The following is a 13,536-nucleotide window of genomic DNA, read 5'->3' on the forward strand; positions in this document are numbered from 1 at the left end:
CCCAAGGAGGAGGGACGTAAATACTTAAAATAGGGAGGCGTCTTTTCTCTCTGTATGTTTTATTTCTTTTCTTTTCCCTTTTTGGCAGGCGATAGAGCAAGTAGGTCTTAGGGAGTAGGTGGGGTCGGGCTTGACTTCCACACCTGCGAAGGCAAACGGAGGGAGATAACGGGGTGAGACGTGGGGGGGGGGGGGAGTGGAGAAGAAGATATGAGATTGGAGGGAAAGAAACCTTGCAGCCCAACAAAAGCAGATAAACGTGCTAAGCCTCCATCTTGCCCACAAAGACGACTCCTCTTCCTCCTCTTGTGTGTGTGTTGCTGCTGCTGTGACACGGCTACTACTTACCCCTCAGAGAATCGGTTGATTAAACGCACATTTCTATGCCACGGAATTCATAAAATCTGTACGGTGGCGGTACCAAAGAATGTAAAAGGAAGGAAAGAGTCTCTCTCTCTCTCCTCCCCCCCCCCCCACTTCCTCTCCTGGGCACGCAGCTGGGCGAGCTCCGGTCCACCTCCCAGGTGGCGTAAAGGTTCATCTGGACCGGGCACCCCCCTGCCATCGCCTGACCTGGGAGCCCCCGAGCCGCCTGCCCCGGGGCCAGAGAGCCTCCTCCGGGGCCGAGAGCGGCCGGCTGAGACAACGAAGGCGCCGCCGCTGCCGGAGGAGGCGCCAGCTGCTGCTGCTGTAGCACCGCCGGCGGCGGCAGAGGCTGCCCTGAAAGGCTCTGTGCAGCCGGGGACGCCGAAGAAGCTGAGGCGCTGGATGCTGGCTGGTGCAGCGAAGGCGTGAGCGAGCCCCGCTGGCCGCCGAGCGCCCCTCTCTCCGCCATAGCTGAGGAGGAGGACGACGAGAGTCTCCCTCAATCCCCGCCAGCGCCTCAGCTGCCGCCTTCTTTCCCCTTCAGCTGCGCAAGAATAAAAGGTGAAGGCCAGCGGCGGCTACACGGGCCACATGACAAGGTCTGGCGGGCCAGATTTGGCCCACGGGCCTTGTGTTTGACACCCGTGCACTAAGTCTTCTGACACTTGTCTAGCACTAATTTTGGTTCTTTGCAGCATGCGTGAAGACCTTTTTTTTATTTGCCCAAACCTTTTAGAAGGCAGCCCTGTTTCTGAAGGCAGTCCTGTTTAGGGAAGTTTGTAGTGACTGACGTTTTAATGTATTTTTAATATTTGGTTGGAAGCCGCCCAGAGTGGCCGTGGAAACCCAGCCAGATGGGCGGGGTATGTATGTATAAATAAATAAAGATCATCATCATCATCATTACATTTTTTAACACAGAGAGTTGCTAGCGCTCTGTTTTATGAAATAATTTGATTAAATGACAGCTTTAAATTTCTTATTTTAATTGTTAGGTGATCTGTGCACCCCTAGTCACTATAGAAAAAAAAGTTATCCTGAACACATGTTTATGTATATCCTGGTCCATCTTGGTAAAGTTATTTGCAAACATACTTGACATACATAAGTAAAAATTATTTCTCCAGTCTGTGTCTAAAAGATCCATGGCTTTTCAACCTCCATCATGAGCTTCATGGACTTCCAAAAATGGAAGTTTTCATAAACTGAAAGAAGCTTCTCGACTCTCATATGTTATCAAGTTGGTGGTGGTGGTTGCTACTGCTACTGATGCTGTTGTAAATAATAATAATAATAATAATAATAATAATAATTATTATTATTATTCAGTTTATTACCTTCCTGTCACCATCAGGTCCCAGAGTGAATTACAACAATTTAACATTCACTATTTAAATTTTTTAAAATTATCGTCAAAGGAATAGGGTGGGTCTTGAAAACATATCTCAGCTATCAAAGACCAGAATAAGAGGTGTATCTTCAGCATATAACAGAAACTGTATAAAAAGGTGTCAAATGCATGATGAGTGCATGTCTGTTTTTCTATCACTTATCTGTTTATTCCACTTGATGCCTAAGAAGCAGAGAAAGTTCTGCTGTCCAAAGGGGGTGTTAAATGTTAATTACAGAACACTTGTAGTTTGAACTAAATCCTGCAACTTCTAGCAGCACTTCTGCAACTTCTAGGACAACCATCATCATTATCTGTAGCAGGATAAATGGATGTAAGAAATATAAAACTATTTTTTTAATCACTCATTCTGAAAGGGTGAATGTGGCAGAAGAATTTCTCTGTTTTCCAAAATGAGTTAATATTTCACAAAATGTTACAAATCAAGATAAACTCAGATAAAGTGGCAGAAAGACGGTGGAAGACCCTGAGTAAGAGGCAGGGAAGTGGAGAATCTCCCAGGGTGAAAGGAAAGCTCCCAGGTGAGGGTTGGGAGGGTCTGTCATTTTCTGAGAAGGAAGTGAGCAGGGATGAATCAAGAGCTTACTCTGAGCAAGGAGAGATAGATGCACTTGCATAGTTCCTGCCCTTCAGATATCCTGCTGCTGACTTTTCCCACTCCTATTTTTTAGGATGCTGTTAGTAGGTATGTATTACCGTATTTTTCGCCCTATAGCATGCACTTTTTCCCCTCCAAAAATGAAGGGGAAATGTGTGTGAGTCCTATGGGGCGAATGCAGGCTTTTGCTGAAGCCTGGAGAGCGAGAGGGGTCGGTGCGCACCGACCCCTCTCGCTCTCCAGGCTTCAGGAAGATATCCGCAAGTCTTGCAAGCCCGGCGGGAGGTCCTGCGGGCTCGCAAGGCTTGTGGGCAGCGGCCTGCAGCCCAAAAGCTCGGGGGACAGCGGGGAGGCGTAGCGCCGCCACCCCGCTATTCCCCGACATGATCTGGAGGCTGGCGGGGGAGAGAAGCAAGCTTGCTTCTCCCCCCCGCCAGCCCCACAAACTCGGGGGACAGCGGGGCAAGCCGCTGCCCCACGGAGGCTAGAGAGGCTGTCCCTGAAGGCAGAAGAGGGAGACGGAGCGCTCTGTCTCCCTCTTCTAAGCTTGGGGATGGCTGCGCAAACCTGGGGGGGGGGGGGAATAAAATTTTGTTCCTTGATTTCCCCCCCCAAAAAACTAGGTGCGTCCTATGGGCCGGTGCGTCCAATAGGGTGAAAAATACGGTATGTTTCACCACTACACCAGTGATTGTAGATTCCACAGTGGTTGTAGAGATGGTTGCTGGGGTGATATTGTGCATATGACATTGCTACTCAGAATTTGTGTATTATGTGTTGTTGTGCATTATAACCATAGAAATATCTTAACTTTTTGTATTGTATGGATTTTATGTTATGACATAAATTGTTTATTATGTCCTACATTGTAAACTGTTTTTTTTTTTACTAAGGACAGTATAGAATTGTTTATTATGTCCTACATTGTAAACTGTTTTTTTTTTTTTTTACTAAGGACAGCATAGAAATTTTAATATAAATTATGTTATCTCTGCTTTGACAAAGTATGACCAATAGCGTTTCAGTGCCTAATTCATGTCCAAAGCCAGAAGAGCTCTGTATGTGGAAGGGGAGGGGGGGGAGAGAGACAGGACAGTGAATATTACGTGTATTGGAGAGGAATTTCCACAAGAGGGAGCCAAAAGTTCCATTTCAATCCTAGAGCATTTTTTAGGAAAGTGTACTGCTTTCAATATAAAAATAATTGCTGACAATTCTGTGAATGTTATTTCATACTGGGAGATGTCTTTCTATCCACTTTTCACTTGTCCAGATTATTTCCCAAGTCCAATGCATGAGGCATGTGTGCAGGACAGGTGCTGCTATAAAACTGCTTTACCAGACAGATCCCATGCTGTACCTATCATCTGTTGACCCAGTCATCTGGAACAGTGGTGGCAGGTAAATGCCAAAGTCTGTGATGCTGCAGTGGGAGTGCACTGTATGTTGTATGTTGCACATACCTGCATTTTTGTGGGTGTGCCTGTGCATGCTTTGGAATATATACTTTGTCCTCTATGCAGTGAATAATCAGCACCACCCCAAGGTCTTTTTCAAGCAGGGAAAAGTACCTCTGAATGTGTGTAGAATGCATTTGCTTCGTCGCATAACCAACTTAGACGCTTCAGGGTTCATAGAATCATAGGATTGTAGAGTTGGAAGGGACTCTGAGGGTCATCTAGTCTAAACTCCTGCATTGAAGGAATCCTGCCCACAGCCATCCCTGGGTGGGCTCTAACCACCAACTTTCTGGTTAACAGCCAGACTTACTGCACCACTAGGGCATCCTAACTATCAAAACGTAAAGAAAAAGAGCCATACTGCTTGGAATTAGTATAGTACAATAACTCACTCTCTCTCTCTTTGCCTTTCTTTAACTAGCCTGATGATAAGTTGGCAAGAGTGGTTGAGTAGTAAATATTTTCAGGGAATACAAAAATCTAGCTTGCAAGATTATGTTTCTGAAGAATATCAAAAACCATACAAAAGTAGTAAAATAATGTGTTATCAGGATGAAAATTCATAATGTGGTATGTGAGCTTTTGGGTTACACAGAGCTCTTCTTCAGGCTGGACGCAAGTAAAAATGAGGAAAACAGCTGTTTCTGGAAGGCAGGAAAGTGTTTAGATTTAAGAGTGGCCATATAAAAGTTTTTTCAGTCTAATTTATTTAACATCTTTCAGTCTGGGGAGCACTTCAAAACAAGCATCATAATAAAATGATGTAAGTAGCAAAATTCACTTTTGAAATAATGTAAGACTTTAGTACACAAAGGCAGGATCCGAGAAGCAAATTATGAGGGTGTTATTGATGCATGTGCTCTGGATTCCCACTTTGGAAATACAGTGGTACCTTGGTTCTTGATCTTAATCTGTTCCGAGAGTCCGTTCAACTCCTAAAACCATTTGAAAACCAAGATGTGGCTTCTGATTGGCTGCAGGAGCTTCCTGCACTCAAGCGGAAGCTGTGACAGACGTACAGCTTCCAAAAAAAGATTTGCAAACTGGAACACTTACTTCTGGGTTTGTGCTGATTTGTTCGGCAACTAAGCCATTCAGGAACCAAGGTTTGTCTGTACAAAAACAGATAATTGGCTTCTCATCAACAAGTATGTTCCCAAAGGGGCTATTATTCAGAGGCACACTGTGTCTGATAGTGGAGGCATTAACAAGCCAGCATGGATGATACCCATTAATAGTCTCATCCTTCATGAATTCATCCAATCCCCTTTTAAAGCCATCCATGTTATGAAAAAGGTAATAAAAACTTTTCACCATGCCCTGCATAAACTTCCATCATGTAACTTCTTACTTGCCTTTTCTCTAAACTGGAAAGTCCCATATGCTGCGACCACTCTTCATACGGGAGTCGCTCCATCCCACTGATCATTTTGGTTGTCCTTTTCTAAACCTACTCTATTTGAGGTGAGATGACCAGGACTGTACACAGCATTCCAAATGCGGTTACATCACAGTTTTATATAACAACATTATGATATTGGCAGTTGTAATAGTAATAATAATTTTACTATTTATACCCCACCCATCTGGCTGGGTTTCCCCAGTCCCTCTAGGTGGCTCCCAGCAGAATAGTAAAAACATGATAAAACATCAAACATTAAAAGCTTCCTGATACAGGGCTGCCTTCAGATGTCTTCTAAAAGTCTGATAGCTGTTTATTTCCTTGACATCTGAAGGGAGGGCGTTCCAGAGGGTGGGCGCCACTACTGAAAATGCCCTCTGCCTGGTTCCCTGTAACCTCACTTCTCACAGTGAGGGAACCAAAAGAAGGCCCTAGGAGCTGGACCACATTGTCCGGGCTGAACAATGGGGTGGAGATGCTCCTTCAGGTATATAGGACCAAGGCTCTTTAGGGCTTTAAAGGCGAGCACCAACACCCTGTACTCAGAAATGTACTGGGAACCAATGCAGGTCTCTCAGGACCGGTGTTATATGGTCCTGGCGGCCACTCCCGGTCACCGGTCTAGCTGCCGCATTCTGGATTAATTGCAGTCAGCTTCAAAGGTAGTCCCACATAGAGCAGTAGTCCAAGCAGGAGATAACCAGAGCATGCACCACTCTGGCGAGACAGTACACAGGCAGGTAGGGTCTCAGCCAGAGTACCAGATGGAGCTGCCCTGGACACAGAATTGACCTGCACCTCCATGGACAGCTGTGAGTCCAAAAGGATTCCCAGGCTGTGCATCTGGTCCTTCACGGGCACAGTTACCCAATTCAGGCCCAGGGAACCCCCACATTCCACCCACGCCATCCCTCCAAAACAGTACTTCTATCTTGTCAGGATTCAACCTCAATCTGTTAGCCACCATCCATCCTCCAACCGCCTCAAGACACTCACAAAGGACATTCACTGCCTTCACTGGTTCTGATTTAAAGGAGAGGTAGAGCTGGGTATCATCCACATACTGATGAATATCCAGCCCAAACCCTCTGATGGTATCTCCCAGAGGCTTCATATAGATGTTGAAAATCACGGAGAAGAGGACGGAGCCCTGAGGCACCCCACAAGTGAGCGCCCAGGGGTCTGAACACTCACTCCCCAACACCACTTTCTGGACACAGCCCAGAAGAAAGGAGCGGAACCACTGTATAACAGTGCCCCCAGCTCCCAACTCCTCTAGACAGTCTAGAAGGATGTCATGGTCAGTGGTGTCCAAGGCCGCTGAGAGATCCAGCAGGACCAAAGCTTTCACCTTTGTCTCTAGCCTGCTGGAGATCATCAACCAACGCAACCAAGGCAGTTTCAGTCCCATAATGAGGCCTGAATCCCGACTGGAAGGGATCCAAATGGTCCGCATCCTCCAGGCATGCCTGGAGTTGTTCAGCTCAATAACCTTGCCCAAGAATGGAAGTTCTATTTCCTATCCATTTCCTAATGATCCCTAGCATGGCATTCATCTTTTTCAAAGCTGCCACATCCTGGACGAACATCTTCAGCAAGCTATCCACGAAACCCACTAGGTATCTTTCCTGGTTACTCACCACCAGTTCGGACCCAATGGAGATATATGCCTTTTGCCTCAATGTACCAAACTTTATTCTTGCTAACCATAAATTGCACAACAGACTTGGCTCCCTCTCTGTTCACCCCTAACTCTAGATTCTTTATGAAGAAGTTGAAAAGCACTACTTCCCATACCAATCCTTGTGAGACTCCACTGTCTACAATCCTCCTTTGGGAAAACTGTCCACTTATTCCTACTCTCTATTTCCTGTTTCTTAACCAGTTACCGATCCACAACAGGACCTCTGATCTTATTTCAGGACTGCTAAGCTTATACAGGAGTGTTTGGTGAGTGGGCAATAGTTTGACCTTAAGTCAATATCCCTGACAGTGTTTTGAGCAGGGGTTGGCAACGTGTGGCCCATGGGCTGGATGCAGCCCATGAAGACTGTTTTACTGGCCCATGAGCTGCCCCTGAACCGAGCCGCCCGCTCAGTGAGTCCCCCATGCACTGCGCTAAACCGGTGCAGCACGGTGCGGAGACTCAAGCGGTACCAAAAATTGCGTCTGTACCCACGCAGATCATGTCTGCGCATGTCCAGATGCCGAAAATTGCTTCTGTGCAGGCACGATTTTGGGCGTCTGGGCATGCACAGAAACAATTTTCAGCGTCGCAGACATGTGCAGACGCGATTTCCGGCATCACACTGCGCCAATCCGGCCCACGGACAATCTCTGTGGGAGTGATCCGGCCCATGGCCAGTAAGCCTTGCCTACCCCTGGTCCAGAGAACTGAGACACATGAGAGTTGGATGGAGTAACACCTGATAAATGATTCTTAAGCACTCAACATATTACATTTCATATATAGTACTCTACAATATAGTTAATGTGCTTGATTTCAAAACTTGTAAAAAGCTATGGGTGGCAACAGGGCTGGACCACCCATGATGTGGGATGAAGCAGCTCCCTTGGGCAGAAGAAGTGGCACTGGAATTGGCACTAGTTTCTGGTAAGAGAAAGATCTCACTGGAAATACCCACTTCATAGGCATCACCATGCATCCGAGGTAAGAGAGGCAGTGGCGGCAGCACGTTCCTGTTTCACCTCAGGTGGCAAAACAGGATGCGCTGCTCCTGGGTTGGACAGCATCTGCATCAATAGTAAGCATTGTCCTGAAAGAAGTGAGCCAGAGGCACCAGTGAAGCATGCAAGCTATACCACTGCAGTCTGTGGGCACATGACTAAGTGCTCTTCCATACAAAATAATCCTCACCACATAGAAAACTAGATGTCAGAGAAAAATGGTCTCCCTTGACCTTCTCTTTGACTTCTAGATGTTGTTTTTACGTGCAGGGAAAATGTTTGCATGGCATATCATTCAACCATGAAAGCCACCACAGTCTGAAGTGGTAGAGCCCAGACACATGTTTATAGATCTACAGCATGACTCAAGATCTATTTTTTACACAACTTGATTCAATTAATAAAAAAAATCCTTCCAGTAGCACCTTAGAGACCAACTAAGTTAGTTATTGGTATGAGCTTTCGTGTGCATGCACACTTCTTCAGATACACTGAAACAGAAGTCACCAGACCCTTATATATAGTGAGAGGGTGAGGAGGGTAAGATAAATTTGAATTAGGTACTTCATGATACTATGTAGGAAAAATTATTTACCATCCTGAAAGACTCTCTCCACATTCAGCCCATAGGTAGCACAGGTTTCATAGTAGGTAGATCTTTTCAAATCATTCGACAGTTTCCGCGCTCTACCATCATCAATGACACGAGGGTTACTGGAACTTATAGCATCTACAAAGAAAACAGTAGGGTGATTTTTTCATCAAATACAAAAACAAGATACAAAATTTTAAACAGACTTTTCTGAGAGTACTCTTTAGACCAGTTTCACGTTTACTTTAAAATTATTTTTGAATTCCTATTCTGAGGTGTAGTAATTATGGAATTAAATGCATAAGCACCTAGCATTTGGACCAGTGTCTTGAGTCATGCACACTAGGATGCTTAAACATTATTTTGTTCGTATTTATCAGAACAACCTTAAACTATTCCCATGTACCATTTTAAAAGAGCTACTGTCTGTGGCCACCACATTCATTTCTTCCTTTCAACCCCATGTGTTTCTCATAATTGGACAGAATTCAATAGAGTTGGTAAATAAACTGGGACTTTTGTGGGCAGAAAAAAAGTCTGCATCCCCATAGAAATGTAGAATAATTTAGAACTGTGACCTTCAAGGACATCATACACCAAAAGTGTGAATATTACAGCTAGATTACAAGTAAGTGGAATACTTGATCTGATTTCAAAAGCTCATCAATCACAATTTGTTTTATTATTACCATGGGGGGAGGGTATAAATACACATATTTCATAAATTAAAGCAAGGGGTTTCAACATTGTTATTAGACAGCAAACAGCCTGCATAGTGCAGGGGGAGAAATACTCTCAAGAGGCGCCTTTGTACATTATCAGCAGAAGCCACAGAGGAGGCTCGAGATCAAAGAGGTATCCCTAGAAGGAAAAATCTATAATTCCCATCCTGCTGGGAGATATCAATGCTCCCCACATGGAGGCAGCTTTGGCATTACTCCAAGAATATCAAGAAGAATTACGGGTCATGTGGGTCTTCTGAGTTTTTGTAGCAATATGCAAAGCTAACCTTGCTGTCTTTTGGGAATCTTGTGTCCAAATCAACTGGATGCTTAAAAGAAGAAAAACATTGTAGAAACTAGGGGTGCTCGTCAGATTTGAACAAATTCCTAGTCAAGGTGCCTAGAGGGATTTTAGGTTTATTCAAACTGAGGTAAAGTGAGATCCGTACAAAGCTGAATCAGTTGAAGCAGAGATGATTCAGATTTTTTTTAAAAAAATCTGCAGATAAGCACGTACTAAAATAAAATGAAATTTAAAATGTTTCCTGGGTATTTTAAAAATAAACACTTAATGAATCCACACAGAAGTCCCTCTACCTATTTGTCTTTAATTTTACAGGAACTATCGCAGGAACTATCCACTCCTAGGAGAGGGCCTACTATTCCTGCAAATTTCACCCATTTCTGCCAAAAGTAAACAATTTATAGCTGTTCTTTGATCACCCAGTAATGAATGGGGGGAGGACCTATGAAGCACAGCAGAGTGAGGTGGACTGCTTCCTGAGGAGCTGATTGGAGGTTTGAACCAAGTCTTGTGGTTGGGGCACATCCATATTAGAAACTCACACTACGGCTTCATGAATTTCCTTGTCAGTGTGCATTTTTTGGAGAGAAAAATTGATCTGATCTGTAGAGATCTTCCCTATTCTAATTGATTCAGGAGGGTTCTGGAAGCTTCTCTGTGTGATACAAGCTAATGCAAACTGGAGGTTTCCAGCCAACAGGCAAGTTTTTATTCTGCCTAAAAACAGGCAGAAGGTTCCTGATGTTTGGGTTATTCCTTTGGAGAATCTGAACAGCTGATTTGGACTGGTTCTGTCATCTCTTTCAGACAAGGTCATGCTGACTATAATAACAGGTCAGAAAGAGCCTGAGTTTTACTTTTCTATCTCTCTTTCCCTTTGATGTGGTGTTCTGTACATAATATGCTTAAGTTTTAAGGTTTTAGTCTTATTATAAGTTACTATAAGTTTAGGTTAAGTCTGCTGCAACTGGATTTCTTATGGACAGTGCCAATCTTGAATGTATGGATTTGTGACCACTATGCTCATTTACCTCCAGTAGCAGTAGTAAACTCTGCTGCATGAAATACAATTGCCTCTTGTCTATTTTTTGGGAATCCTGCAACGTGTTTAAGTTTTTACTCTGCTAACTATACGTTGAAGTTTTGCTCTGGATCAATATTGAGTAGAATTCTTGTCACTCCTCTCTCATGAAGGCTGTGCTTGGGAACTTCACTTTTCAGAACAGACTTATTCATATTTGAAGAAAGGAGACATCAATAGCCTTGCAAAACTCTAGAAATTTCGCTTTTTGCTGGGCAGAACTGGAAGTTGTTGAAGCTCTTATGACAACAAACACAAAGTCATTTCTCATCCTCTGATCCCAGATTCAATTTATTTGCTACCCTCCCTACATGCTAATAAGATCTTGCCTAAACAAAATGCAATTTTTCAAATCCAGTCAAGAGGCTGGCTGAACGTTTTCCCTAAAAAATATTTATGATACTACTATTCAGGATTATGGACTCAACTACATTAGTCAAAAAACAGTGTTTTGAACATGCAACACCAGATGGCGCTAGAGAGTAAATAAAATTTCTATGAGATTTTCCATAGCATTTTCCCCCCTTGTTCGTAGATCCATTGATAGTAAAATGACAGACTGCAGCACGTATTTGTGTGTGTACTTTGAATCCATTCCCAATCTTTACAATGCAGCAAGCTAGAATAATTGATTTTGGTTTCACATAATCCTTTTGCTTTTGAGGCTAAGTGTAGGTCGTTTACGGAATGAAATTATCCAAGATGAAGCATTCCTATATAGGAGCCCCATCTGCTTCTATGTCATAAAGGGTATCAACTGGAAGAGCTCATTTTTCCTCAGATGGTTCCTCTGCGGGGTTTTAGATATAACTCAAACTTATAGCTGAGATGAACCAAGAAGAAATTAGACAAAGGATCCAGTTGCAATTTTAAAAGAATCTATATTTTCATTAACTATCTAGTGAAGATTTTATTAATTCAACTATTTCATCTGAATAGAACCACTGTTATGTAAATATTTGGCACAACCATTTTAATCAACTAAATTGTAATCTACACATTATTAATCTAAACCAGTCATGTCCAAAGTCTGGGGCCCGTGTTCCTGTTTAATATGGCCCCACAGGTAATTTGGCAAAATCTATCTGTTGTGGCCCCCAGTGAAGCCCCGAGTGCCTCTCAGGACCCCTGGGACTGTCATGGGACTGCATGTCCTCAGTCTGTGTTCTCACAATCTCTTGGACGCCACAGGATTTGGTGCGTTCCTTTTCCCTGCGCTGTGTCTTCACCACACACAGCCACAAAAGCAAGCAATTCATCTTTGCTGCAACTGAAGAGAACCTGCACTTTCCATCTCTATTCAGGACGGGGGACAATAGACAATAGTGCAGAAGAGTGCATAAAGCTAAAAGTAAAAAGATCAAAGTTTATTACATGAGGCTACAAGACACTGCCTCCAGAAACTACCCCTCACTTGTGACCCACCAGCATTTAGCACTGTACATTACAGCGTAACTTCATTTGGAAGAGAGCTCTGGCAAATTCTTGTTGGCACTGGAACTGTGCTCACATGATCTCTTCCCCTTCTGGCCAATTTCTAAAATGGCGACTGTAAATAAGAGAAGGAAAGTTGACAGTGAGGGCCGCCGCTTCCAGGACAGGTGGAAAGTGGAATATTTCTTCAATGAAATACGGAATCACTGTGTATGTCTGATATATCAAGAGACTGTGGCTGTTTATAAGGAATTTAATGTCAAGAGAAACTACCAGTGAAGACATAGCACATACGACAAGCTAACAGGGCATGAACACAGTGAAAAGTGTAAGCAACTTGAAGCGGTTTTAATGTCAGAACAGAGATTTTTCACAAGAGCCCGTTAGTCAAATGAAAATGCCACTAGGGCGAGCTATGAGGTGGCAACATTAATTGCTAAAAATTGCAGATCTTTTGCTGAGGGTGAATTTATCAAAGAATGTGTTATGAAAATGGTTGAGAATATCCGTCCTGAGAGGAAGCAAGGGTTTGCCTGGCTCGTAACACTGTAGCACGGAGAACTGAAGATATTTCATCAGATATTAAAGAGACCATTGATGTCCAAAAGAGTGGAGTTTGACTTCTTTTCAATAGCCTGTGATGAAAGCACAGACCTATCTGACACAGCTCAGCTGCTGATTTTTATGAAAGGGGTGGACGATGAAATGAATGTGACTGAAGAGTTGTTACTTGACCTCCAGAGCCTTATGGACCAAACAAGACGAAAATATTTGTTTGTTTCTGTTAGTTCCGCCATAGATGACATGAAAATGCCTTGGAACAAAGTTACTGGGATTATTACTGATGAGGCACCTGCCATGGCTGGTGAACGAAGTGGATTATCATCCCTAATCTGTAACAAGGTGATTGAAGAAGGAGGCAAAGCTATTAAACTCCATTGTATCATTCATCAACAAGTTCTCTATGCTAATAATCTCAGATATGATCATGTTATGAAACCAGTGCTAAAGACTATTAATTTTATTCGCTCTAAAGCCCTGTGCAACCTCCAGCTGAATACGAAGGTGTTTTGTATCACAATCATGTAAGGTGGCTCAGTCGGGGGTCGGGTTTTACTCTCTCAGAAAGGAAATTGGAGAATTCTTGGAAACAAAGGGACAACCGATACAAGAATTATCTAATCCTATTTGGCTGGCTGTTTGGGGTTTTTAGATGACATAACAAATGGATCTCTGTGACCGGGAGTGACGGATGGATAAGTAAATCTTTTGATGAATCACCACTAGGAGAATGTATGGGTGGAACGAAGGGGGGGGGGTGGAGGAAAAAACTCTTTTTTTCTTTGCACGATGTGATATTAATAACCCTCTACCCCAGAAAGAAATAAGATCATCGCGTTTTAATAATCATAAGCAGGATTTTAAGAACTGTGTGGGATGGATTACAATAGGAGGGAAGTTTGGTGAACGGTGAGAAA

At 43.5% G+C, this 13,536-nt stretch overlaps 2 protein-coding genes across 12 annotated transcripts in view; one reads left to right on the forward strand and one right to left on the reverse strand.

Moving 5' to 3' along the window:
* Window positions 1-13,536, reverse strand: part of AGAP1 (ArfGAP with GTPase domain, ankyrin repeat and PH domain 1) — a 319,294-nt gene that overhangs the window by 239,014 nt on the left and 66,744 nt on the right. For 6 of the 7 annotated variants that reach the window (XR_014502416.1, XR_014502417.1, XM_083400965.1 and 3 more), the window contains exon 6: window positions 8,521-8,655. The exons of the other annotated variant lie outside the window; for it this stretch is intronic. Coding sequence is in view for 4 of the 6 variants with exons in the window: in XM_083400965.1 (XP_083257091.1) it covers window positions 8,521-8,655 (135 nt within the window). In the remaining 2 variants the exon portion in view is untranslated. The remainder of the gene's footprint in view (window positions 1-8,520; window positions 8,656-13,536) is intronic. 7 annotated transcript variants of the gene reach the window in all.
* Window positions 1-13,536, forward strand: part of TRPM8 (transient receptor potential cation channel subfamily M member 8) — a 298,169-nt gene that overhangs the window by 138,392 nt on the left and 146,241 nt on the right. The gene's annotated exons all lie outside the window — the stretch shown is intronic.

This window comes from Podarcis tiliguerta, assembly GCF_965153285.1.
Source record: "Podarcis tiliguerta genome assembly, chromosome: 1".
NCBI lineage: Eukaryota > Metazoa > Chordata > Lepidosauria > Squamata > Lacertidae > Podarcis > Podarcis tiliguerta.